The sequence below is a fragment of the Giraffa tippelskirchi genome, chromosome 10, assembly GCF_054371585.1.
Source record: "Giraffa tippelskirchi isolate mGirTip1 chromosome 10, T2T-mGirTip1v1.2.pri, whole genome shotgun sequence".
NCBI lineage: Eukaryota > Metazoa > Chordata > Mammalia > Artiodactyla > Giraffidae > Giraffa > Giraffa tippelskirchi.
In genome coordinates, this window is record NC_137284.1 from 2,652,125 (window position 1) to 2,679,956 (window position 27,832).

A 27,832-nucleotide genomic window follows, 5' to 3' on the forward strand; every position below is an offset into this window, starting at 1 on the left:
TGTAAATCAACAATATATATTTCAGTTAAAAATTCAAGTAAAATCGCATCCTCTTTCTTTCAGCCTTTTTAAAATGGAACTAGACTGTACAGATCCCTCTCCTTGAAACATGTCAGACGGGGCTCCACTCCCGCTCTTGGTTACCAGCAGGCGGGGAGCCCTCCACACAGGGCCTGGCCTCAGTCCACGCCGTCCAGGTCCTGCCGCTGCCTCCCCTCCAGCTGGAGGACCTAGGAGAGAAGACGCTGTGTCACCATGAGGGCCCGAACAGCCACATTGTTGAAACGCACCAATCCACCCCAAAGAGGGTCAGTCACGGGACTGAAAAGGCAGGTCTGCAAACTGCATCTGCAGGGCAAGGAGACCTGGAGGGGATCCCGAGTCTGGAAGGACATGTGCTGGCCAGGGGTGGGGGGGAGACAGGGGTCACTGCTGGGCTAGATCACAGCAAGCACATCTTTACTGAGCCGTGTTTTCCTACACGTGCGGCTCTTCCAGCTGCAGCCTCTGAACCCCACGCCTGAGTGTGTCTTGGCAGGAGCCAAGCCCCGCCCCACACTAGTTCTTTGTGGGGAGGGGGCATCCACGGCACTGTGGGGTGCTCAGCAGCATCTCTGGACTCTGTCTGCTAGACGTGGGGATACAGACCTCACCCCGAGCAGGATAACCGTCTCTGGACATGGCCTGACGTCACCTGGATGAGGGTCATGGCCACGCAGGGTTGCTTGGCTCCCATCTCAGTCTGCATATCACCTCCTCATGGATGCTCCCCTTTGCCCCACCCCACCGTCCTCCAGCTCAACGTGGTTCTTATTGTAAGAGGAAAGAACCTTTGGGATTTATTACAATTCATCACTAAAGCAGGGGTCCCCAACCCCCAGGCTATAGACCGGCACCAGTCCACGGCCTGTTGGGAACCAGGCTGCACAGCAGGAGCTGAGGGGTGGGTGGGCGAGCCAGTGAAGCTTCGTCTGCCCCCATCACTCACGTTACTGCCTGAACCATCTCCCCCCACACCCCCATCCCTGGGAAAACTGTCTTCCATGAAACTGGTTCCTGGTGCTGAAAAGGTTAGGGACCACTTCCCTAAAGAGGTGTTGCCTATTACACGTAAGGGCTCATCTCTGGGAACCCTGCCTCCCAGGTAAGCAGCACCAAGCTAAAGTACCTTTGTTCACCTCGCAGGAAATGCTGTGACCAGACCCACCTGTGAGTGACTGCAAGGGAGGAGGAAATGAGCCTGTCCCCTCTGCAGGCTGATGGCAACCAGCACGTGCTTGACTTTGCTCCCTTCCCTCTTAGTATAACAGGAGCCTGGATTCTAACTCAGGGAAGATGGTTCTTTGGGATGTGAGTCCCCGTCTTCTTGGTCTACTGGCTTTCCCAATAAAGTCGCTATTCCTTATCTCAGCAACTCATCTCTCGATTTACTGTCATGCATCAAGCAGGATGAGCTTGGACTCAGCAACATTATCATCATTTATCACTTTCACAGATCCTGTGTCCACTCATCAGCCATCTTTCTCCTCCCATCACCTTCACTGGGAAGGGGCTGCCTCGAACTTGCCTCCATCACAGAAAAGGGAAGGACTTAGACTTGCCTATTAAATTGATTTTGTTTTTCCTTCCTTTATTCTACAATTAATTAATAAGGAAAAACAGATGGTTTAGACAATGTGAAGCCAGTTGAACACCCCAGTAGCCTGGAAATCACAGTGGTTGGTATCACACTGACTGTGTGAAGGAGCCGCTAATTTTAGCATCCTCAGTCCAGCCAAAAACAGCACATGCCAAGCTCTGATGGACCTGAAACATACTGGATGCTTGGCAGAAAGCAGGACGATAAAAAGAAAAAAAGCCACCATGTACATTAACCACATACAGGGAAGCCTGGCGTGCTGCAGTCCATGGGGTCAACAAAGAGTCGGACGCGACTGAGCGACTGAACTGAACTGACATACGTTAAAAAGCTTTTCAGTCCTCCATGGAAACGAGCAGGTGGAGGAGACAAGCTGGTACTCCCTCGACAGATGTTTAACAGGGAGAGAAACCATTTCCCCCGGTTCACCTGGTCTTCGATGCAGCGGAACTGCCAGGGCCAGCGGGTGTTGTACAGAAACGGCCGCAGGTCGAACCTGTTGTCATCCGGGCTGTAGCTCTCGGCGTGGTACGCGGGGGTCAGCGTGGTCATTTTGTGTCTGTTCGTGGAGTACTTGGAGAAAAACCACTTCACTTTCTCAGCCACCTGGGAGGTGAGGGGCGCACAGGTCCTGGCGTTAGCAAAGCCGGGAAGCCCCCGGCTGGCGTTCTCGGCAGCACTGCCCAGGCCAGTTAACAGCCTCCCCCCAGCACCCCCAGAGCACTGCCTTAGGACTTCCTCAAAGGCACGAGTGGACCGAAGCTGCTGCTCGGGCTAGAGCAGCGAACTGAGCTGTAAGGATGGGGGGTCCTGACTCCAGCATCCTGGAAATGGCATCAGGAGACCTGGGCAGGGGTCCCAGGGAGATGTATTCCTATTTCGTGAGGCCTCCAGGTGGTTCTGCAGGGACCACCCTGTCTGTGGGCTTCAGCCCTAACGAGCCTGACAACTAGGGGAAAAGAAGCCATATTCTGACCTGGGAGTTCGCCCTCTGCCCCACAAAGAGGGGAGGAGCTTGCCTGTTGTGACGGGGTCCAGCTCCAATCAGAGAAGCTCAGTCAGGGCCGGGGGAGGGCTGAGAGCAGGGCCGTGGTTCCTTACGGAGTGCTTGCCTCCGAAAGTCACATGGTGGCCACCTGCTCCTGAGCCAAACCCACCCACAAGGTGACCTCACCTGCCAACTCCCCAAGGATGCCGGGCGCGCCTCACCTGTCGGGGCGAGGTGTCCTTCCACATGTTGAGGAGTTTGCAGAACATGCTGTAGGGGCCTGTCTTGGCGATCTTCCGGAGCCTCCCATAGACAGACAGCTCCGCGTACGTCATCCCCATGTCTTCCTGGGGACGAAAGAGATGCGTCTCACAAGGGACAGCAGGTCAGCACTGGGGGGACAGCCTAAAACCTCTGCTGGTGACGGAACCAAAACCCCCGCCTCCACCTCCTCCCGGCCCCAGCCTTGAGAGACCCGAACTGAACATCAGCGGTCAGCAACGGGTGACACTAAGCTCTAGACTCCCAGCCAGGCACCCAGGGATGGAGCACGGTTGCTCGGGGGCAGACAGGAGGCCACACAGGAGCCCCGGAGCGGGGAGGTGGCGGAGGAAGTGTGGTGACAAAGCCAGCAGAGTTACCTCGTCGGTCTGGGACACCCGTCCGTGGGCCAAGGGCTCCAGCTCAGCTGTGGCTGGTGCTGCCAGGATGCTGCGGTCAGGACACACGGAGGTCGGTCACAACAGCTGGGTGTTAACGCGGCAGACACCACGCAAGGGCGGAGACAAGGGAAGCGCCGCCTGCCCAGCCTCGCGAAGGCGGGCGAAGGGCGGTGAGGGGTAGAGGGAGGCGGCAGCCGCCGGATCTGGCCACAGCCAGGGCGGCAGCAATGGGAAGGAAGCGGGTACCTGGTCTCGGGGCCCGAGCGCCCTTGGAGGCCGGCCTGCTTCCATCAGGCGATGGGTGCTACGGAAGGTGGCTGAGAGGGGCGAGGGCGGCCGGGGCTGTGCTGAGAAGACGCGTACCCGGCGGCCCAGCTAGGGTCCCAGGGGCACAGCCGTGGCCTCGCGGGCACCCACGCACCTCTGCAGGACGGGCAGCTGGAAGCGCTCCACGCAGAGCTGGACGAAGGCTCTCAGGTCGGTCTTGCTGATCCCGCCGATGGGGTTGATGTCGGCACTGGAGCAGTCGTACTTGGTCAGGTAGCCGAGGAGGCTGCAGCCGGAGAAAGGACAGGCGGTTTCGAGGCAGCAGACCTGGGAGCTGCAGACTCCAAGAACCTGGGGGCCTGGCCACCCGGTCCCTGGGCACCGGGACATGCCTTCTTCTGGGGCCCTGGAGCCAGAGCTTCGCAGACTTGAGGGTCTCGGTCTGATGTGCTGGGGTAGACTAGGGAAGGGGCAGGCGCTGCGGATGGCCGAGGAGGGGTACCCAGCAAGCCAGAGGGTCAGTTTGGGGGGTGACCAGTGCCAGGCCCGAGCAGGGCTCCTTCAGCCAACCCCGAGGTGGGTGTAAGGTCACTCCTTGTCCTGTTAAACGGACGGCTGAGGGTATGAATGGGGTCCAGTCAGGGGCGAGGGTCAGGATTTCCAGGCCAGAAGAGATGGCTGTGTGCATCTGACTCCTGTGCATCTTCTGCCCCTCGACTGCTCCCAAAGGGGCACCCGGAGCTGCGGCAGAGTGAGGGGGGCACAGACCCACAGGGGTGGCCTCGGGTGGAGCGGAGTCTCCTCCGGGGTGGGGCCACACACACCTCTCATCCACGTTGGCGGATCCGAGCACGAGAAGCCCGCCTGGGGCGCCGCGAGACCAGAGGCTCAGCTGAGCGAAGAGGTAGGCGACGACCATCCTCACTCGCGCCTGGCCCACAGGAGGGGGCGTCACCGTGCAGGCCGGGGGCAGGGACATGTGCTAACACCACCTCCCCGCACCTCGGACAGCAGGAAAGCTTAAGTGATGCAGGAGCTTCTAGCGGCCAGAGACTCCCGGAGCCCGTGGTCCCTTCCCCGAGGGGCTCCTGCACTCAGCACGGAGGGACCAGAGCCCAAGATGAGAGCTGAGCAGAGGGGAGACTAGGCTGCAAAGCCAGTGGGGGAGACCTCGGCCACTCCGGTCAGTCCCTGCACCTCCGGGGAAGGCCACCAGCAACCCCAGGAAGCAGACAGAGACAAAGCAGACCCCAGCAGACGCAGCCTATGCCCCCTCTTTCCCTGCACGGACCACCCAGGGTCCAGCTCCCCTGTAGCCGATCCCCGAAGATGCAGAAGACACACACACTCGTACACATTCACACCTCATGCTCACAGACACTCACGCTGATGCATGCTCACACACACACTTGTGCACTCACATGCACTCACGTGCTTTTACCCCCACACACTCATGCACACTCTCAGATACCCCACCACCTTACTCTTGCACACTTACCTATTCCTGTGCACACACCTGTGCACACTCTCACCCTCGTACCCCCCCCACACATCTCACGCACACACACGCAGACCCCCATCCTTGTCCACGAGCCTGCATGCTCCACGTCTCTAAGAGGCAGGCTGCTTGCTGACCCCAGCGCCGGCCGTCCCCTGGGTTCCCTGCAGTCCCTGCGTGCGGACAAGGTGGGGGGCACACCTGGACATTCTGCAGAGCCAGGTTCTCCCGGCCGCTTCCTCCGTGAACTGCAAACCGAGGGCTCCTACCCGTCACCAGGCTGAAGATGCCCACAAGGGCCTTGACCGCTGGGTCGATGTTGAGACCGATGTGGTGGCTGGAAGGAGAAAGGGCGGGCGTGCAGACAGTGAAACAAACACACAGGGCATGAAGTTCACCATCTTCAAGGGCACTGTTCAGCGGCACTGAGTGCATTCACGACGTGACAACACCACCTCCAGTTCCAGAACCTTCCATCAGCCCAGAAGGAGACCCTGTGCCCACGAGCGGTCCCTCCCCAACCCCCTCCTCTTCCAGCCCCTGACGACCACGGACGCCCTTCCTGTGTGTGTGTGCATCTGCGCTCAGTCGTGTCTGACTCTTTGTGACCCCATGGACCTGGGGCTCCTCCTCTGCCAGGCTCCTCTGTCCATGGAATTTTCCAGGCAAAAATACTGGAGTGGGTTGCCGTTTCCTTCTCCAGGGGATCTTCCCGACCCAGGGATCGAACCTGCATCCCTTTCGTCTCCTGCATTGCCAGGCAGATTCTTTACCACTGAGCCGCTAGGGAAGCCCTAAGATTTTCTTATTCTGGACATTTCGTAGAAACGGAATCACACAGTATCTGTCCTTTCGCGTCTGGCTTCTTTCACTGAACGTGCTTTTGGGTTTACCCAGGTGGTAGTGCTTCAGCACCTCTGTGTCAGCGCTTCCTTCCTTTCAAAGGCTGAGAAGCACCCCCGTGTGCGAACGGACCACATCGCGTTTCTCTACTCAATTGCTGATGACGTGTGAACTGTGACCATGCTGCGTGGATATGAATGTGTAAATACTTGCTCATGTCTTTGCTTTCAGTCCCTCTGGGCATCTCCCTGGGAGCAGGATTGCGGGGTGGAGGCAGCTTTTAGCTGAGCTCTGCTTATAGAATGGGCAGCTCCTTATCTTTTCTTTGGAGGCAGAAGAGATGGAACATTCTGAACGGAACCAAGTCTCCCTGAACAGAAAGATGCCCCGCTCTGCGCCTGCGTCTGGTACAGTGGCCCCCGAGGGAGGTGGAGGAGGGTGGGGGCCCGCACCCCCGGAGCGGCGAGGGGCTCCTGTGCTCCCACCCGGAGCACATCATCCCGCTCCTGGGAAGGATGGAGGGGAAGGGGGCGATCTCAGACACGGAGAAGATCTGGGGTGAAGCTGATGGGAAAGCTGCTTGCCTCTGGGGTGCTCAGTGACCCACCAATGGGGTCTCGGGGGGAGCTTCCCATGGTCCCCGCCAGCCGGCCAGGCCCAACACCAGGGACCAGCTACCTTCCGATCTGCTGGGCCAGCTCTCGGGCCCTGTCGCAGGTCTCCCGGGAGGAGTTCTCGCTGGCCATGTAGCAGGTGGTCAGGACGTGGCCGCAGAGCTCCCGGGGGTCCTCGGGGGTGTAGCTGGGCTGGTTCACGATGGTTCGGATGTCAGCCAGCACCTCCGGATCTGAAACCCGTGGGACAAAGGGCACAGGCTGTGTGCCTGGCGCCCGCACCACCCGGTCCCTCTCCACCGCCCGGCAGTCTCGCCCGATGGCACCACAGTGCCCATTCCTCGGCTGCGGACACTACGGGAATGGCTGATGTCGCCGCACACGGCGGCAGAGTGTGAACCTGGGCCAGCCTGACCCCAGGGCCCCGTGCTTTCCTCCCAGCCAGGCTGCCGACACACAGCAGCGGCAGGCACCCTGTGGGCTTGATGGACCCGGCCATGTGGGCCCGAGGCCCTGGAAGGGACTTTAACGGCCTTGCTGTGCCTGGACCCCGGGACTTGGGGTGACACTGGGACGTCTGAGCATGCCCCCCACCACGAGGCCCAGGAGCTGGGTTTGCCCCTCTGCTCCTCCCGCAGGCTGAGCCTCCCCGGAACCTGCTCGGGCCCCAGACGTCACCTACTTCCACACTTCACAGCCTCGCAGACCTGGCGGCACATGGAGTAGACCAGGCAGGCAGTGGCCGCGCTGTCCACCCCGCCGCTCAGGGGAAGGAAGAACCCCGCCTGGAACGGGCCAACCGGATGGCGGCGTGAGTGGAGCCTCATGCCCAGTGGTGAGCCCGGCTCCCCCAGCAAAACCGAGCGCCCACAAAGTGCTCTCCCCGGGGGGGAGCAGGGAGCCCTGCACATTCCACGAGGCGAAGGGAGCTCCACAGTGGAGGGCCCAAGGCTGAGTCTCCGCCGTGAATTACAGACGCGCCCGATCGCACAACTAGGCAGGAAGTCTTGTAACTCAGGGTCATCAGACACGACCCCAGAGATGGAGCGAAACCTCAGTGCGACCTTGGCCCGTGTAGCCGAGGCTCCTGACTGATGCAGAGTCAGGAAATGTCTGCATTAAGAAACACCCATCAGGGCTTCCCCGGTGATTCAGCAGTGAAGAATCTGTCACGCATGCTAGGGACCCTGGTTCGATCCCTGGTCTGGGCGGATTCCACCTGAGGCAGGGCAACTAAGCCCGTGTGCCACCCACCTGCCGCAGGGCAACTACGCCCGTGTGCCACAAGCACTGATCTCATGCTCGAGAGCCCAGGAGCCGCAACGGCTGAGGCTCATGTGCCCTGGAGCCTCGGCTCCATGACAAGAGAAGCCATCGCCGTGAGAAGCCCACGCACTCAACTGGAGAGCAGCCCCCGCTCGTGGCAACTAAAGAAAGCCCGTGTGCAGCAACAAAGACCCACCACAGTCAAAAAGCAAATAATAAATAAATCTTAAAAAGAAAATAGTTGCCAGCATGCCACAGAGTCGAACGCAAACCCACCGTAGAAGGATTAAACGGGGCTGGCGAGACCCACCCCTCCAAGTCTTACCTGTCGGCTGCGTCTTAAGAAGTCCCAGAGCCAGCACGCGGGTCCCAGGCTGGGGAACGGTGGGAAGCATGAGGTTGGCGAGCTGCCGCCCTGGTTCGCAGCTCACCTGGGGGCAGGTGCCCAGGTGGACGCGGGGCCGGTGAGCGGCGTGAGCACGCTGCCCCCGGCTGCTGTCAGCCTTTCGAGGGAATGAGTGCTTCTGAAGCCTCAGAGCAGCCCCAGGAGGTAGGAGCTATCATTGGTCCCGTGGGGGAAATGGAGACACAGGAAAGCAAGCACGGTGTCTCTATGCCCGAGGGCCCAGGGCAAGGCAGGCAGGGCTGGGCGTGGGGGCCAGCGGTCTTGTTAGTGTCAACTGCGGGCCCCAGAGACCAGGGTGCGAGGGCCCAAGCGGACACTGAGCAGTGCAGCAGGGGACGGAGGGAGTGCCCTGGGAAGGACAGGGTGTCGGTCGCTCAGTCGTGTCCGACTCTTTGCAACCTTGTGGACTGTAGCCCGCCAAGCTCCTCTGTCCACGGGATTCTCCAGGCAAGAAGGAGTGGGTTGCCATGCCCTTCTCCAGGGGATCTTCCCAACCCAGGGATTGAAGCCCGGTCTCCCACACTGCAGGCAGATTCTTTACCAGCTGAGCCAGCAGACCCCCCTCTACCCCGTGCCCTGCACACCAACGGCCCTACCTGATCTCCTCGGCGGGACTGTGGTATTTCCACTCGATGGGCTCAGACACGGGCTCCAGCAAGTCCTCGTGGCAGGAGAGGGCGAAGTCCACCTTCACGCGGGGGTACGGGCTCACCCTGCTGGCCTGGGAAGGACACCCTCTGAAGCCCTGAACCCATACGGGTCCCCGGGATGACTGGAGGGGGGACGCTACACAGCTCAGAATCCCGGCGGGGACACTTCACAGCCACCAGGACGGCCAGGACAGAGAAGGATGCAGCAAACGCTGGCGGGATGTGGGGAACGGGAGCCCTCGCACAGCGCTGGGGGGATGCGAGATGGAGCAGTGACTGAGGACAGTCTGGCAGGACCTCCCAGAATTAAACAGAGAATCACCACAGGACCCCACAGGCCAGTCCCAGGTAGGTAACAGAGGACACGCAGACACGTCCACACAGACGCCTGGGCACATGCCCACAGCAGCACCGTTCATCACGGACAGAGCAGAGACGGTCCAAATGTCCACCGGCAGATGAATGGACACACAGCATGTGGGCTACCCATGAAGTGGAATATTACTCAGCCATAAAAAAGAATGAAGAACTAACACGCCTCAGCATGGATGAACCACAAAACATTATCCTCAGTGAAAGAAGGCAGTTGCAAAAGGCCACATATTATATGATTCCATTTATATGAAATGTCCAGAATTGGCAAATCCATAGAGTCAACACAGACCGTGGTTGCCAGGGGTCTTGGGGGAGGTGACTGGGGAGTGACAACTCATGGGTCCGGGTTTCTTTCAGGTGATAAGAACATTCTGGCACTGATTGTGGTGGTGCTGCTCAACTCCACAAATATACTAAAAACCACTGCATCTTGTGCTGAAATCAGTGAATTATAGGGTATGGGAATGACGTTTCAGTGAAGCTATTATTAAAAAAATTTCCCCATCTTTGATGAGCATCCTATGGGTGTGTTTATAATTGCTTACCGCCAGGTTTCGAGATGAAATCTCTGCCCTGTAGCTTCTGATGTCCTCCAAATCCAATGTGGCAGTGAGGACTTCCTAGGGAAGGGAGTTTCAAAGAAAAATCGTGATTTCCTCTTTTTTTTCCTCACGCATCTGTTTTAATAGGTATGCCACATTACACACAGAGTCCCACCTACTAAGGCAGGGACTAGGGGCCTGGGAGAGGGGCGCACCAATGGTGTGGCCCTCCCAAAGCCCTTCCCTCTCATCATTGCCACCAGAACTCTATTGAATTGACACACTTGCTGATGAGGCAATAAATGTCTGCTGGGGGCTTTCGAGAAAGCTTCTTAAAAAGCCACAGGGAGAGCAAGGGCCCTCTTTCTGCCTTTGAATGTGGTTGTATGAAGATGGGGTAGCTGGAGCTGCTGCAGCCATCCTGTGACCATGAGGCAACTGGCAATGAAGCCTACACACAGGAAGGCCCAGCTTCCTCATAGAGGGATGGAGCCAGAGCCCCGGCAATCATCACACAAAGGTCCCAGCCTAGATGTGCTTCATGTGTTCTAGGACACGACGCTTCATTGCCTTTGAATCCAGATGAGATGGAGGTCCTGCCACTTGCAACCAGTAGTGAAAAACAGAAAAGTTTTAACTCAGAGATATTACTTCTTTCTTTATGAAAAAAATCCTAACCAGGTCATATTACTAGGATATCATCTCATGCAGGTGCAGGACAGCAGGAACTACTTCTGAGGGGGACACAGGGTGGCCGGGACCCTGGCCTGCTGCTGGCCGTGGGCAGCCATCTATGCCAACATCGAGCCTAACCCAAGATCGAAACGCCTGTGAAGAGACAGAGCACAAAGAACTCCCACGCCCACTAGCTCTGTCATTTCCCAAGTGCTGGTCACCGAAGCCACCAGACTGCCCCTGACGAAGCCACAGGAATTGGGAAGGACTCCAGAGGAGTGAACCCTTCCTGAGAGGAAGGCCCCAGTCCACTTTCCCTGGAACTAGGTTAGCTTCACACAAAGGCCAGGTCAAGGCCACAAGAAGCATGTGCCCTCGAAAAGGTCCACAGGCCAAGGAAGAGGTGGCAGAACTGAAGGGCGCTGCCCGCACCCCAGGGCGGTGATGCCACCTCCACCAGGAACACTCAAATCAGAGAACTCTGGCTCAAGGGGCCCCTCTGGGGGGTGTGGGGCAACGGTCCCCAGGTTATAGTGCGGCAAACAGTCACCTGGGTGCTTGCTGAAATGGGGGCTCCTGAAGGGCCTGGAACCTGCAGCCACCTGCATACCTGCTCGTCCAGGTACAGGTGATCCCAGACACTCACTGCCAGTCAGGCCTGACACCAAGTGCCTGCGGCCCAGACATCTGGTCGAGAGTCCTGGACAAACTGACCTACACCGAAGCAAGTCTGGAGCAGACAAGCACCTGGCTGTCTGCATGGACTTCATCTTCGCCTCCAGAGGCCTGTCGTAATCAAGGTTAGCGCTGAACAGCAGGAGGCCTCTGGACGGCGAGGTCTGGGGACCATGCTCATTCCCACCGGGAAGGCAGGATCAGGGTCCCCACGGTCTGGGGACTATTTGCAGGGAGGTGGCTCCCTCCAGCTGCTAGGGCCAGACTGCCAAACCCTGGGCTTCGCTCTGAGCAAGAAATACCATGAACTTGTTCCAAGGTTCCTTTCCTCAGTCCATTCTGAAACTGAGGTTTTATTTCATAACCACTTCTTTGCCGACAACCCCGGTGAGACCGCACAAGTACATGAAACGGGGAAGCAACAGGCATCGCATCAGAGGGTCCTGGAGAAATTCTGATTCAGAGACACCCGCTTGTCTTGCTCTGGCGGAGAAATCCCCAGACACCCTTTTTTCTCCTGCTACCACCTGCTTCTGTGACCAAGCATTTCCAACCCTTGTTTCCAAAAACCCCGAAAAGACAAGACGAGAGATACCATGTGAAGCCTGTCCTGATCGCCTGAGCGCAGCCACAGCGACTCTCTCTGGCAGAACCGAAAGTTACTTTGTGTTGTGTTTGCAGATTTGGAATCAATTCCCATTTGGGGACGATAACAGTCACTTTCTTTCTTGGAGGCTTAACAAACTCTCGAGAGCCACACAATTTCTCTTTGCTGTTGTTCGGTCGCTAAGGTGTCTGACGCTTTGCGACCCCGTGGACTGCAGCACGCCAGGCTTCCCTGTCCGTCACCATCTCCCAGAATTTGCTCAAACTCGGGTCCATTGTGTCGGTGATGCTTTCTAACCACATTATCTTCTGTCACCCGCTTCTCCTCCTGCCTTCAACCTTTCCCAGCATCAGGGTCTTTTCCAATGAGTTGGTTCTTCATATCAGGTGGCCAAAGTAGCTTCAGCATCAGTCCTTCCAATGAATATTCAGGGTTGATTTCCTTTAGGATTGACTGGTTTAATCTCCTTGCTGTCCAAGGGACTCTCAAGAGTCTTCTCTGACACCACAGTTCAAAAGCATCAATTCCTCAGTGCTCAGCCTTCCTTATGGTCCAGTTCTCACATCCATACATGACTACTGGAGAAACCATAGCTTTGATTATACAGACCTTTGTCAGCAATGTGATATCTCTGCTTTTTAATATGCTGTCTAGGTTGGTCATAGCTTTTCTTCCAAGGAGCAAGCATCTTTTAATTTCACGGCTGCAATCATCATCTGCAGTGACTTTGGAGCCCAAGAAAATAAAGTCTGTCACTGTTTCCATTGTTTCCCCATCTATTTGCCATGAAGTGATGGGGCCGGATGCTATGATCTTAGTTTTCTGAATGTTGAGTTTTAAGCCAGCTTTTTCTCTCTCCTCTTTCACTTTCATCAAAAGGCTCTTTAGTTCCTCTTTGTTTTCTGCCATAAGGGTGGGGTCATCTGCATATCTGAGGTTATTGGTGTTTCCCCCGGCAGTCTTGATTCCAGCTTGTGTTGCCTTGACCTCTGGGGAAACCCTCCAGGGCACCTGCAAGGCTCTTCCCTGCTCTGCTCCTCCCAAATGCCCCCCTTATCGCTGGACCACGTGCGGTTCCTCCCAAATGCCCCCCTTATCCCTGGACCACGTGCGGTTCCTCCCAAATGCCCCCCTTATCCCTGGACCACGTGCGGTTCCTCCCAAATGCCCCCCTTATCGCTGGACCACGTGCGGTGTCTGCTCATCCCTGGGACCAGCTCCAGTTCCTCGCCGCCAGCCATGGGATTCTTCCCACAAGCCCGTCCCATCCTCCCTGGAGCCAGGGGCCAGCCACCCTTTGGTTACTCCCAAGCCCCCTCCTCCCACAGCTCTGGGCCTCTCCTTCAGCTCCACTACAGCCTCGTGGGGACCTCCAGGGCGTGCGGGGCTGATAACCCACTGTGGATCCATCGGTCCAGCGCGCTGGGTGGGGGCGTCCCCGTAACCTCAGGGTAGGAAACCCTCACCCCACTAAGGAGGTGAAGAAGAAGCAATCAAAACCAGCAGGATCCCTCTGGGGGGCGCACATCAGACCCCGGGTTACGGGGAGAGCAGAGAACAGAGCCTCTGAATGAGACCGTCCCGCCATCGCTCAGGCCGGCTCGTACCACATCATCCAGAGAGAACTGGGACCCCTGGGCGAAGATGCTGCCATTCATGGCTATGAGGGCACAGCCGTCGTAGTACAGCCGGTCCCCGTCACAGCCCTTCTGATTGGCCAGCAAGTAGATCCCGCCGTTCTGGAAAACACGGGGGCCAGCAGTGGTCAGCTCCGATCCATCACCTTCACCCTCTGCCGGCCCAAACAAGCGAAGCGTCAGGCCTCCACCCCCTCAACCATGCTGTACTAATAATCAGTGCCCCAACTCCAGCAAATAAAACACACGCCTCCAGGGGAGGCCCTGCAGCTGTGACGGCCTCGGCCTCTCAAGGTACCAGGCGTCACCCAGAGCGTCTACTCTCACCCTTAACAACCCTCCAAGGCAAGTGCTGTCACCTCCCCCAGAAGGGAGGAGATGGAACTTTGGAGAAGACAACTCCCTGGGTTACGAAGCCGAGATTCTGCCCCCGGAAAGAGCAGACATGGCCCCTGGGGTCACGCTGCCCGCAAGAGCAGCAAACTTGTGGGCATTCCCCGTGCTCAGCTGTGGTGCCAACGGGGTCCTGATTCCCAGTCACTTGTCCCGAGACCACTGTGATGGTTGAGAGCCCTGGAGCTAGACGGCTGGGGTGTGAGGCCAGAGGCCACTTGATGGTCACGTGCTGGGATGTCCTGCTCCAGAGAGCAGAGGTGGCAACAGCGCCCGCCTCAGAGGGTGCTTTCCATTATTAAATGAGATTGTGGACGTGGGGCCTGGGAGAGGGAGTCAGGTCAGCCACGGCCGGACCGAGGAGGAGCACCGATAAGCCTCGCGCTCGGGCCTCGCCCTGCGCTGGGCGCTGGGGTCACGCATGTGTGAGACAGACATGCGCCAGCGTCCCCGCTGCCACCTACCTTGGTGGTGGCCATAGTCACCAGGTCCACCCGGGCGTGGGCTTTGCGCAGCACGTGGTGGCTGCCGGAGGCATTGGTGAAGATCTCCACGCCGTCCAGGCCCATGTCCACGTGCGGGCTGCGGGAAGAGGGGGTCAAAGAGAAGACACGAGTGTCTCCAGCCCGCCCACCCAGCCCTGCAGCTCCTGGGGTGTCTTTGCTGCCCCAGGCTGAGACGCCAAGACGGCTGCAAACCCCCAGCCCCCCTGGGCCCCGCAAGGACGGGGATCGGAGGGCAGGGCTGACCTGTGGGGCGTCCAGAGCTCCTCACAGACCTCACTCCCGATGCAGGTATCCCGCGTGGAGAGGACAGCGTCCCCAAAGGGCACAGTTTCCTGGGGGGGCGGGGACCAGAGCTCGTGAGGCCCCCTGGCCGTGCCGTCTGGGCCACGTGCTGAGCCAGGACCCCAGACGCCACGCACGGGACTCGCAGGAAGGCTGCCGTTTTGTTTCAAGCCCTAACAAATTCCTCCTCCACCAGGGAGCATTCCCAGCCCAGGGTCAGCGGGCATCTCCTCTGAGGACCGAAGAGCCCCGGCCACACCCTTCACCAGCCGAGAGCCCGGCTCTGAGCTGCCACGACCTTGACTGTGGCCGTAACCAACTGTGACTCGGCTCCTGAAGTTTCTGGGGCCCAGAGGGCAGCCAGCAGCAGCTGCCTGGGCTCCTGGATGCTCTTCCGACATTGTCTGTGCTCTGGGGGTCCCATCCCCACGTCAGAAACGACCCGACTGAGCCCGGCAAAGTTCCCTCCAGCTGACAGGTCACCCAGCTCCCGAGCGGCAGGCCTGGGGCAGGACGCGGGCCCCTGTGTCTCCAAGAGCCTCATTCATGGCCCCTCGAGGGGTGGGGCTGCCGGGGGAGGCACACGGGGCTGCCCCCGAGGGCGCTGCACGGGTCTGAGGAGTCGCCGGGTCGAACGTGTGCTGAGAGGGTCAGGCGGGCGTGGAACTCACCTTGGCCACGTGTCTTTGGGACCAAGTTTCAGCTGTGCTGCTATCTCACTTGCTCAAGCACTCAGCCCTGGAGGCCCGGGGTCTTGGTCAGGTCCCCTGACGGCCGTGTGCGTGAGCTCACCCCTTTCATCGCCAAGGGCAGGAACCAGGGGAAGCCGGCCTTTTTCTGTTCTGAGGCCTCGGGTCATGGACACAGCGCTCACCCTGGACCCTGAGCCGGCTGTCCCCGGACCACCTGCCTTGAAACTCTGACCACAGGGGCAGCGCTGGAATCTTGACCCCATCCTCCCCGGACAAGACCAGGGCTCAGGGCAACAAACAAAACATCCGGGGTGGCACCCAGGGACGGGCCCCCGACCTGCACTGTCCAGCCTACAGCTGTTACAGGGCCGGCTTTGCTCTGTCTCTTGAAAATGGCCGTGAACTTTAATCCATGTTTGCCCAGGGCCAATTCCTGCAACTTGTTCCCACCCCTCCACCTGCAGACGATCCCACGTGGGCTTAGAGGGTCACCTGGTGGGATGTTTAGGATATGAAAGGGTCCTAGAAGAATGAAGTGTCACGGCAGGAGGATTGCTGCTGAAATGTTTGTTTCACACACACACACACACACACACACACACAGTGTGTTCTGGATCACCGTGATTTTAAATTGTTCTCGCTGCTGCAACTCAAGGTCAGAAAAGTTTCCAGGCCACTTGGAAGACGGGCAGACCTGACTGACAGTCCCGTCCCCCAATCTCAGCCGCACCCACCCAGACTGCCAGGCCGGTGGCACCGACCCAAGCCGGCCCCTCGGAGAGCCTCCCTTAGGAATCAGAACTGGTGCCGCTGACTGAATCTGGCTCCTGGATGCAGGTGACTGCGGCCCAAGGGCCAGGGAAGCGAGAGGCAGAGGGAGACCCCCGGCAGAAAGAGGAGGTGGGGTCCCCGCCCCCAGATCCATCCCTGAGGTCCAGACGTGTCCTGCTGGCCCGCCCCGTCGGGGAGACTCAGTCTGTCCCCGTGAGCCACCTTGAATGCACCGGCGAGGGGTGCAGAGGGCTGGGGACACAGGCCAAACCGCGTCCCCCGAGTTCATATCCTGAAGCCCTGACCGCCAGCACCTCAGACATGACTGTGTTTGGAGACGGGGTCTTCAAAGAGGTGACCAAGTGACAGGAGGTCAGCAGGCGGGGCCCTAGTCCCACGGCCTGGGGTCCTCATAAGAAGAGCAGGTCAGGACACAGACGCACACAGGGCCGACCCTGTGAGGCCACGGGGAGGAGATGGCCGTCCACACGCCCAGGAGGGAGGCCTCAGGAGGACCAGCCCCACCCGCACCTGGGTCTGGGGTTCCAGCCTCCAGGCCTGGAGAGAATGAAAGTCTGCTGAGTCCCTAGGCTGTGAAATTGGGTTATGGCGCCTGAACAACTCAACAAGCTGGCAACCAGAATGGAAACTCAGGTAGGAGCCAGAGACATCAGGGGCCCCTCGGGACATTCCCTGTGAGCCCCTGGCTCCCAACCCCCCACCAGAATGGAAACTCAGGTAGGAGCCAGAGACATCAGGGGCCCCTCGGGACATTCCCTGTGAGCCCCTGGCTCCCAACCCCCCACCAGAATGGAAACTCAGGTAGGAGCCAGAGACATCAGGGGCCCCTCGGGACATTCCCTGTGAGCCCCTGGCTCCCAACCCCCCACCAGAATGGAAACTCAGGTAGGAGCCAGAGACATCAGGGGCCCCTCGGGACATTCCCTGTGAGCCCCTGGCTCCCAACCCCCCACCAGAATGGAAACTCAGGTAGGAGCCAGAGACATCAGGGGCCCCTCGGAACATTCCCTGTGAGCCCCTGGCTCCCAACCCCCCACCAGAAGTGCATAGCATGGGGTTCCAGCAGGTTCCAGGGTGAAGGGGACGGACAAGGACCCCCGGATAAGGCTGCAAGGTCAAAGCTCTTCACACCTGGCCAGCCAGGCACAAACAACAAGACAAGACAGATTTCTGATGCTGAGTTTTCACAGAATGAACAGGCAGCCAAGTAGAGTCTTCCATGAGTTTTACAACTAGAACAGCTGGCCAGGGTGGTGCAGGAGCCCCCCTCCCAAGCTCCCCTGAGCCCACCCCGCAGTGTGAGCCAGAGGAGAGGAGGGGACCTCACTCAGGGGCAAGGAGGAGCCCACCCACCCCCCACCCCCATGCTCCTGGGACCCTCCCCACTTGTAAGAGAAATCAACCCCCGTCTGTGTTTTCCTTACATGGGAGACAGTGATGCCATTACCCTGTTTCCAAGGGTCCTGCCCCCATGGCCCACCCCAGGGGGACAATCTGATGGACAACGAGTTTTCTTCCCCGAGACTCACCTGCTTCGTCAGGTCCTGTAACATTCGGGGGAGAAAATACTCCTCTGTTTCCCTGGAAAGGAAACCACCACAGACCTGAGTCAGACCATCTCGGGGGACAATGCAGAACGGCATCCAGACGCAGAGCAAAGCTCAAACTGAGAGCGCGGAACCCGTGCGCTGGCAAAGGAACCGTTAAGTTTTCACACACACTGTTGTGACCAATTTAAGGCAGGAAGGGAAGAGCAAGGCGACTCCATGAGGCTTCCAGGACACGGGACACCGAGGCACTTGGGGGCTCCCCTCACTGGCCCTGATTGCCCCACACTTTCATTATGGCATCTGAGACGCACGTCACCGGAACTGTCCGAGAAGGAGACACATTTCCGCACAGAGAAATGCGGCTGGACTTTCTGATCAAAATTCTTCAATCAGAAAGATTGTGCTGCATGAAGCCAGCATGCAGAGACAAGCCCGTATCATCACTGAAACAATAACGTTCCGAATCGTGTAAGATGGACAGAGAGTTTAATACACAACTTCCGTACAGGCCATCCCAGAAAGTGAAAGTGACAGTCGCTCATTTGTGTCCAGCTCTTTGCAACTCCATGGACTGTAGCCCACCAGGCTCCTGTGTCCATGGGATTCTCCAGGCATGAATACTGGAGGGGGTAGCCATTCCCTTCTCCAGGAGACCTTCCCGACCCAGGGATCAAACCCGGGTCTCCTGCATTGGCAGGTGGATTCTTTACCATCTGAGCCACCAGGGAAGCCCCAGCCATCCCAAGGTCTACCCTAAAAGGCAGAATTCGAATACTACATGGTTTCCAAATATGACCTCAAGTGGGTTGTTACCAGATGTACCATGAAGACACTAGATTAACTAGAATCTTAATGAATTAACTAGATTTCTTTTTGCTTTCTCAGAATTCACAAGAACCTCCTGGGAGATTTCAGTGACTTTTATTTCAGCAAATTTTTTGATAAAGATTTTTTTTTTATGTGGATCATTTTTAAAGTCTTTACTGAATTTGTTACAACATGGCTTCTGTTTTATGTTTTGGTTTTCCAGCCCTGAGGTATGTGGGATATTAGGTCCCCTGCACTGGAAGATGAAGTCTTAACCACTGGGCCACCAGGGAAATCCCTTAACTAAAATTTAAAAGCAGAGAGATTGAGGGGGTGATGCCGTCTCGCCCTCACTAAGGAAGGGGCAGACACTGCAGACGCCCTATGACCCCCGAGCTGCCTTGGCATCCCACGAAGAGCACTCAGGTCACCATCAGAAGGTTTGCTCACGGTGATGTTGCTGTATCACGATCCGTCTTCAAGGGAGAGCCTCCCAAGGTTTCTCCCTTCATCCTCACCTCCCCCCTCAATTCACACACGAAGAAGAATGTATACAGGGCTTCCCTGGAGGCTCAGTGGTAAAGAATCTGTCTGCCAATGCAGAAGACACGCGTTTGATCCCTGATCCGGGAAGATCACACACGCTGCGGAGCAGCCAAGTCCGTACCCCACAACCGTGTAGCCTGTGCCCTGGAGCCCAGGTGCTGCAACTACTGAGGCCTGCGTACCTCAGAACCCACGCTCTGCAACAAGAGAAGCCAGCGCAGTGAGAAGCCCCCGCCACCGCAGCTAGAGAGTAGCCACCGCTGGCCACAACCAGAGAAGAGACCACACAGCAACAAAGACCCAGCGCAGCCAAGAATAAAAAAATACAATTTTTGAAAAACAATGTATCTAGATGTGTAACTGAACCATTATGCTGTACAGCAGAAATTAACACAACATTGCAAATCAACTCCATGTCAATAAAGTGTTTAAAAATCACATTAAAGATTACTCTGGCAATAGTGGTGACAGTGAACAAAATAGCAATAACTGTCAGAAGAACACAGGGCAGGCAAACAGGGACGATTCTGTCCCAGGGGATGCTCGGCAATGTCTGGAGACATTGTAAATTGACACAGGGATGCAGATGTATCCCCCGGTAGAGGCCCGGGACATTACTGCACGCTCTTCCACGCACACAACGCCCCCCCCTGACAAGACAGAGCCAGCCCCAAGGCAACAGGGCTGGAGTCAAGAAACCCTGATCTGTAGGATCAGATGTAGAAAGGCGGGTGATGGGTGATTGATGACTGAGCGTTTTATGTGGTGTCTGATAAACTAGCTACAAATTAATCAGCAGCATCAGGCAGCCATCACCAAATGACAGGTCCCGTGTGGGGCAGGGACGCTGGCCCAAATCTCTGTCTATCTCCCCCACGCATCCTAGGAGCGGCCACCATCCGGGCTCCTGCACGCAGGCAGTGACTCACCGGCTCCTGGACCACGGCGTGAACCAGCGCAGCTCGCGGTAGTTGCCCTCATTTGCCAAGGCCATCTTGGGTCTGATGAGCAGGATCTTCCTACAGACAAGGGAACAAGGCCGCTCCTGAGATGAACACGCCCCACGTGACATGGAGCAGCCACCAGCTTGTCCACCTTGACCGTCGACGGGGACAGAGCAGCTAAGACCCCAAGGGTGGGCACTTGCTGGCAACTGATGCCCAGGGTCTGCGAGGGGACATTATTACAAGGTCGCCCTCCCTGGACTGACCTCCTGGCCACAGAGCTGTGTGTCCCCAAACTCCACCCATAGTCTCTGCTTCTGATGTCTGAAGGTGTCAGTGGCGACAGAGCCCAGGAGAAGGAGTGCCACCTTAGACACCTGCCTGCCTGGTACCCCACCCCCATGAAGGTAGTTCCAGAAGAAGCCCCTGGGCGAAAAGGGGGTCACACTGCTCCCAGCAGTCACCCACCTGTTGAGGAATATCACCCTGCAGTTATAGCGGACGTTTCGGTGCATCACGGGCCTGCGGAGAGAGGGGACACACGTCTGCAGGGAGCAGAGCCCCACGTCTGCTTTAACATGAAGTTTCTCCGGGTCCTCTACGGGAATCAGAAGGCTCCTCTGTGGCTTCTCAAATGAAAAGGGAACCACGAACCCAAGCGTTTCTGCCACGGCACAGACTCTACATGGAGAGTCTTCTAAATCGAGCACAGAGTCCCTCCGACTCAGGGCTTGCCCTCTCCTCCCAGAAGGTCCTCAGACCATCGAGTGGCCGCCTCCCTCCCTCTGCTGCCAAGTCACCTGTCTAACCCCTGCTGGCCTCAGGGACTCGCCCCTTGCACGTCCCCAATGCTCCACCACGGCCTCTCTCCTGACTGAGCACCCCACCAAGAAGGCAGGGCAGGGGGACCAGGCCGGGGGGCCAGGGCAGGGGCAGGGGGTGGAGGGCGCTGGGCAGATCTGCTCGCCTCTCTGTCTGGACCCCTCAGGACAAACACCCTCCCCGATGACCTGGTACCTTCCTCCTCTGCAGCGGAGGGGCCAATGCTCCGGAGGCCAGGGCACTCTGCTGGCCGCCGGCCGGGGCAGTGCTGGGCGCAGATGGCAGAGCCCAGCTGAGGGCGAGCGTGCAGGAGCTCAGGGCAGGAGGCATCAGGCACTCAGGGAGGGGGCCTTAAGGACGGATCATCAGATAAAGAATAATAAGGCCCAGGGACAAGAGTAGAAAGGGCAGGGGTGCAAGAGGAGATGAAACCATCCGTAAGCAGCGTGGGCTGTCACGTCAGGTGGCCGGGCTCCAATCCCGCTTTGCGCTGGCTGAGCCGAGCGGCCCCAGTTCCTCCTCTCAGAGCCTTTTAAGGGGCAAGGATGCAGGCGGGCTGCCTAGGCCCGGCCTCGGCACGAGGATGCCGCCAGCGAGCACGCCCACCGTACAGCGTCCATTCCTCCCAGGCCCAGCCGAAACCCACTGTGCTCACATTCATACAAAAACGTGTTCAGGGCAGGAGGTAAACATCTTCTAAACGAAAAAGAAACCCTCAGTGAGTATCTGATTTCCAGTGGGACTAAGCCTCTCAGACAAAAACAAATAAAAAGCGTGACAAGAAAGATTTAAAGCTCAAAACGTAAAATTAAATAGCAAACAACAGACAAGGAAATGTATTTTTATCATACATGGCAACAGCTTGATATCTTTCATATATAAAGAACGCTTAATAAATCAGACACAAACACTTCAATTGCCGGCAAAAGAACAAGTAAGACAGTGTCACAAATGGCCAAAAAACAAATAGAAAAGTTCAATTTCATAAATCAAGACAACAAATAAATATGATAGCTTTTTTAAAAAAAGTCATTGCTCACTCTAAGATTTTCTCTATTTTGTTTTTTTAAGGTTTCTTGATTTTGAGCTAGCATTCTGTGATCAGTGCTAAGGGTACCACGCCTCTAACCACACAAAGCTGGAAGGAGACTCAGTGTCTTTCTCTTGGGGGAATAAGACAATTCTAGACGGTGAATATCAGTGACATCACGGTTTAACTGTTATCCTGTTCAGTGGCACTTACAGATCCAGGTAAATGCTGGATTTCAAAAGAAAAATTCCTTTTAAAAACTATTTCCGTATTAAGCAGCATCAGGTCTTGGTGGCGGCCCTTGGGACCTTTGGTCTTCACTGTAGTACACAGGCTCTTTCTTTAGTTGTAGCCTGTGTGTTAGTCACTTCAGTTGTGTCTGACTCTGAAACCCCAGGGGCTGCAGCCCACCAGGCTTCTCTGTCCGTGAAATTCTCCGGGCGAGAATACCGGAGTGGGTTGTCATGCGAACTGTTAGTTTCAATATGGGGATCTTGTTCCCTCACCAGGGATGAAACCTGCCCCCCCTGTACTGGGAGTGCGGGGTCTCAGCCACTGGACCACCAGGAAAATCCCAGAAAAACATTTTAAAATATGATTGTTAATGTTTTAAGGGAAAAAAAGTAGAAATATTAAAGTCAGATTACAAATTCAAGACCAGAAGAGGAAAGTAGGCAAAGAAAACAAACAGAAAGACAAGGGGAAAACGATAAAGGAAGAAAACTCGGTGAGCAGAACACTTAATAAAGTGGCAAGAATCCGTCCATGCGGTGGGCTGAGTGAAGACCCCCACTGACGTCCCCGTCCTGACTCCCAGGACCCGTGGACACGTCACCTCACGTGGCAAAAGGGACCCTGCTGACATCATTGAGCTACAGATCCTGAGACAAGCGAGGACCCCAGACTCCCCAGGGCCCTCATCGGAACCACAGGGGTCCTTATACGAGGGAGGAGGGCACACGTGACAACCGGGGCAGGGGCTGCAGTGATGCGATCTCTGGCTTTGAGGATGCAGGGAGGGGCCACGAGCTGAGGACTGCAGGCGAGCCTGGAAGCTGGACTTTAACAAGAAAACCGATTCTCCTCCGAGAGCCTCCAGAAGCAACCAGCCCCACTGACCCATTTAGACTCGTGACCTCCAGAACCACAAGACCGCAAAGTTGTGTGGTTCTGTGTTTTGCACTCGTGGTACGCTGTCACAACAGCACAAGAGGAAACAAACATGGCCCACATCTCAAGAATTATAATAAATGTGAACAAACGGGGCTAAAAATCCCTCTATTCACTGCTTAAAAGAGATCCTGCTACACAGATGTCACAGCAGGCTGAAGTGTAGAATACACGCAAGGCTGAGGAAAAAGAAAGCAAACTCGGCTACGTTCACACCATATAACACAGAACAGAGACGCAAACAGAAGCAGCGCCAAGCCTGTCAGCAGGCTCGGTTACACAAAGCTGGTCACAGACACGCTCTAGTATAGGATAATCCCAGGCCAGAGTCCTACCCATGTGACCTGCACTCGGAGAATCTACACCACAGGGACCTACAGGTAGACCTCATTTTATTGCAGTTTGTTTTAACGTGCTTCACAGATATTGTATTTTTTACAAATTGAAGGTCTGCGGCAACCCTGGGTTGAGCAGGTCTATTGATGCCATTTTCCCAACAGCTTTCCCTCACTTTTGGTCTCTGTGTCACATTTTGATAATTCTCATGATATTTCAAACCCTCCACCAGCAAAACGATGATAGCTCGTTGGAGGCTGAGATGATAGAGTTTTTTAGCAACAAAGTTGTTTTAAACTAAGATATGTATGTATATTTTTAGATAGAACAGTAAAATGTAAACATAACTTTTACATGTACTGGAAACCTCCTCCCTTAAATTGGTGTGACTTGCTTTATTTCTATATTTGGCTTTACTGCAGTGGTGTGGAATTGAGCTTGCCGTCTCAGAGGTCTGCCTGCAGGCCTTGGGGCCTCCATATGGAACCTGCACCCTATGGGCCTACCCTGTACACACCTACACCTCTGGAACCTACACTTGCGCATCCACACCCTCGGGAACCAGATGGCTTGCATGTCAATATGGGATGACATGCGTGGCATGCCTGCCCAGGCAGTCACTCAGCTGTGTCCAACTCTTTGCGACCCCATGGACTGTAGCTCACAGGCCCCTCTGTCCATGGGGATTTTCCAGGCAGGAACTCTGGAATGGGTTGCCATGCCCTCCTCCAGGGGATCTTCCCGACCCAGGGATCGAACCCAGGATCCAACCCATGTCTCTTACGTCTCCTGCACTGGCAGGCGGGTTCTTTCCCACGAGCGCCACCTGGGAAGCCCAGAGTGACAGGGAACCATCCCCAAATTTACTACTAGGTAAGGAAAATGCTATACACGAGACTGGGGGACCCTGAGCTCTGACTTCCACGTGCACAGGTAGTGCTTGGAGAAGCATAAAAAATCTCCCCAAAGCTGCCTCCACCTGGGGAGTTAGGGGTCTGCAGGGCTGGGCAGGGAGCAGACGCCACATCCCCGCTGCAGGGACGCCTCCGGACAGAGAGGCCCTGGAACTGGCCCTTCTCCCACACCCACGCTGCACTTACATCCCCACATCGCAGATGATATCCTGAGTGACCGGAGACTCCAAAAGGGCCGCCAGGACCTGGAGCGAATGCAGGAGGGTGTCCGACTCATAATAATGATCCCAACAGCCATAGCCGCTGCAGAGGGAGGGTGAGAACAGTAAGCGCCCGGGACACAGCAGGTGGGCGTGGGGTGGGGGTGGGGCAGGGGCCTGGGGCCAGGCCAGGGTGACCGTGCGAGGGTGCGACTTTGGCACCCGTATCTTTACAAAGCCTCCCAGGAGAGTCTATTGTGCAACCAGAGTTAGACTCATTGCTACAAAAAAGAAGAAAAGAGATGCGTTGTATTGGAAATTAAAGGACTGGGCCCCATCCATCGCTCCTGGTTCTCAGTTACTATGAGAAATTCTCCGTCATGTCAAAAACTGTCTGCCCTTGGGTATTTTTTAACCTTCAACGTGGCCCAAATTACACTAATCTACAAGAAAGGGATGCAAAAGAAACAAAGCTGGACCCAGAGAAGAACATTCTTCAGGCAAAGGGGCCGTGAATTCAAATGCCACTTACATGGCTATGTGACTTCCTTGTGATTTACTTGCGCTTACAGCAGGCTGAATGGCGTCCCCCAAAGAGACATGTCTATGTCTTAACCTCCAGAGCTTATGGCGTGCATGTGCATGCTCAGTCGTGCCAAACTCTTTGCAACCCCATGGACTGTGGCCCACCAGGCTCCTCTGTCCGTGGGATTCTCCAGGCAAGAATACCGGAACAGCTTGCCATTTCCTTCTCTAGGCGATCTTCCCGATCCAGGGACTGAACCTGCGTCTCCTGCACTGGCAGGCAGACTCGTTACCGCTGAGCCGCCTGGGAAGCCCTTAGAACCTGTGGGGTGTGACCTCATTTGGAAAAAGTGTCTTTAGAGATGTGAGTAGGTGAAAGATCTGGAGATGAGATGATCCTGGCCTATCCAGGTGGGCCCTAAATCCAACGAGAAGTGTCCTTACGTGAGACCGAAGAAGGAAAAGCAACGGAGAAGAGGCAGGGGCCGGGGCTGGAGGGGTGCAGTCCATGAGACAAGGAGCTGGGAGTCAGGAGCTGGAAGAGGCAGGAAGGACCCTCCCCTAGAGCCTTGGAGGAAGCAGGACCCTACCCACACCTTGATTTTGGACTTCGGGCCTCCTGAACTGTGAGAAAATGAATTTCTGCTGTTTTAAACCATCCAGTTTGTGAAACCGTAGTATGACAGCCCCTGAGAAAAACTAAAACAATGCTCAGTGAGGTCCCAACGTGGGAAGACTGGTTTGAGAGTAATTTTTCAGTGCAGGGGTCTCAGTAATGAAATGTAGAGTATTTTTAAACTACTTTCATTTTTTTTTTAATGTTTCTTTATTGATATATTTGGCTGTGTAGGGTCTTAGTTGAGGCATGTGCGATCTTTCACTGCAGCCGGCAGGCCCTAGAGCAAGTGGGCTCAGTAGCTGTGGCACAGGCTTAGTTGCCCTGAGGCATGTGGGATCTTAGTTCCCCAACCAAGGATTGAACCCCCATCCCCTGCCTTGGAGGGCAGATTCTTAACCACTGGACCAGCAGGGAAGTCCCTGTAAACTACTTTTAAATCTTCAAAAAGTCCTTCGCACTCACTGCATAGCAGAAGTGATGTTAAAATGCCAAGCAAACTTTGCTGACATGAACAGTAACCTCCAAACTGGCCTTTGCCATTCTTAATGCCTGGAGGAGCATTGCTCTGGGCCTCTGGTTCTGATAAGGAGGAGAGCCTGGTTCTTAGATGAAAATGAGGTCAGGGAGATGCCCTGTGTGGGATCCAGACCCGGGATGTCCTTTCCTCTCCAAGGATAGACACCTGCTCAGAGGTTGTCACTCCCTCAGCTCCTAGGCCACGCGTGAGACCAAACACCAATGTAAGGCCAGACGTCCAGCCAGCTTTGACATCGGCCCTGGACTGGGAAGAGTCAGCCTCTCTACGAGCTCCTGTGTTGCTCAAGGTAGGAATCCAGGATCATCCAGGCCAGCTGGCCTGCTCTTGTCCAAGGGTGTCAAGCGGGCCCACTCACGGGGCTTCTCACTGCCTCCTAGGTGGGCCTGCGTGGCAGTTCTCAATCCCGGCCTCTCCTTCCCCGCCCCTTCAGCTGAGGGGAGCTGGCATAGAGGCAGCTACCCGCCCACCCTAGGGTGTCTATGTGTTCTGCTCTCACCAGATTTCCAGTTCTGGTCCAAGCCTGTATCTTGCTCCTCTGTGTTTGGCAATTTCAATACCTACATGCACAGAGAGAGAGAGAAAGAGAGGCAATTTCAGCACCTACCACTGGTCCAAAGGAGGCAGGTCCAACCTTCTGCTGCCACTGGTGTCATAAAAAACCAAAGGGCATCTCCCAGCCCCTGCTGACACCCGCAGGAAATGAGACAGAGGCGGGGCCTGCAGGGCTGACCCTTAGCACCAAGGAGGAGGGCAGGGGTGGGGCTGGGGGAGTCACACACTGGTAGCTCATTAACAATCAGACAGAGAGGACCCTGTGCAGGGAGAAGTCAGGGCCTGAAGGCACCGGTGACAGGTACCATCCGCCTCTGGGTTTGAGCAGCAGCTTCCAGATGCAGTCTGGGGAGGAGAGGCCAGCTGAGTGGACACAGAATTCTGGCCACCCGAGATGACCTCTCATCAACCAGATTTGCTCTGAGCTCTGACGAGGTGAAAGCTGGTTGAGACTGAAAAAAATGAAAGGAAGAAGGTCCAAGGCACATGGCTGATATAAGATGCCCTCACCTGAATCACCCTGTTTTTACTCTGTCTGGTGGCGCTGCTGCAGGAAGCAACTGAGGATGGCCAGCCTGCAGACCGCCCAGGGCAGCCCCACTTCAGGTGTAGAGGTGCAAACTTCCACTCTCAAAGGTGAGCTGGTGCAGGTGATAACTGTACACGGATCCCGTCACACACACACAACGACCACACCTGGTCTCTAAGCTGGTGGCCTCACCCCTGTTCCATGTCCCTCTCTGGACCGGATTCAGCTCTATAAATGCCACATGGGACCCTAGAGGTACCTGAGGACCGGCTCACTCCAGCCTGCTCATCTCCACCTCCAGGGCCAGACTTTTCTTACAACGTGTACATACCACATGCCCCAGGCACTGTACCTCCCCCAACCTCACTCAGGAGGAGGACCTGGGCACTCAAGGGCACAGGTGTGGTCATAAGATAGGTTATCTTATCTGTCCCACACCCATGGCCGCGAGTTTCTCCAGAGCGAGGCTGCGTATGCGTCACAGCAAACCTGGACGACCGGAGCTGACCTTCGCCTGTCCACCCCACGCCGGCCCTAGACTCACTTTTTAAAATCCTTTGCAAATTGCCCTCAAAGTCCAGGGCCCACTGGTTGAGCGCGCAGGTGGCCACGGTCACCTTCCGCCCCATCCTGGCTGCAGACGCCTGGGCAAAAAGGCCGGCCGGATAGTGGGGCTTTGTGTCCTAGGGAGAGAGGCGGCCGCGGCTCGGGTCCTTCCGGGTTGTTCCGCTGCGTCCCTCC

General features: G+C 56.4%; 1 protein-coding gene and 1 long non-coding RNA gene across 5 annotated transcripts; one reads left to right on the top strand and one right to left on the bottom strand.

Moving 5' to 3' along the window:
• Positions 1–27,832, bottom strand: NADSYN1 (NAD synthetase 1). 4 transcript variants are annotated; one of them, XM_081537766.1, is made up of 22 exons: positions 27,636–27,832; positions 26,507–26,567; positions 24,315–24,431; positions 20,874–21,028; positions 20,325–20,378; positions 19,842–19,931; positions 17,539–17,590; positions 14,487–14,575; positions 14,202–14,319; positions 13,315–13,446; positions 9,754–9,828; positions 8,780–8,904; positions 8,103–8,151; positions 7,194–7,296; positions 6,576–6,744; positions 5,256–5,391; positions 4,381–4,487; positions 3,711–3,842; positions 3,269–3,338; positions 2,849–2,974; positions 2,069–2,245; positions 1–230 (listed from the first exon to the last, which is right to left on the bottom strand). In XM_081537766.1, the coding sequence occupies exons 5-22, from the start codon at positions 20,369–20,371 to the stop codon at positions 180–182; spliced, it is 1,848 nt and encodes a 615-aa protein (XP_081393892.1). In that variant the 5' UTR covers positions 20,372–20,378; positions 20,874–21,028; positions 24,315–24,431; positions 26,507–26,567; positions 27,636–27,832; the 3' UTR covers positions 1–179. The 4 variants fall into 4 exon arrangements, 3 of the variants coding, with proteins under 3 accessions (XP_081393892.1, XP_081393890.1, XP_081393891.1); XR_014067862.1 differs by lacking the exon at positions 20,874–21,028 and having other exon boundaries at positions 3,536–3,842; XM_081537764.1 differs by lacking the exon at positions 20,874–21,028.
• Positions 15,994–19,352, top strand: LOC145524827 (uncharacterized). The gene is made up of 2 exons (XR_014067868.1): positions 15,994–16,054; positions 18,445–19,352. It is a non-coding gene; the product is annotated as an uncharacterized LOC145524827 (long non-coding RNA).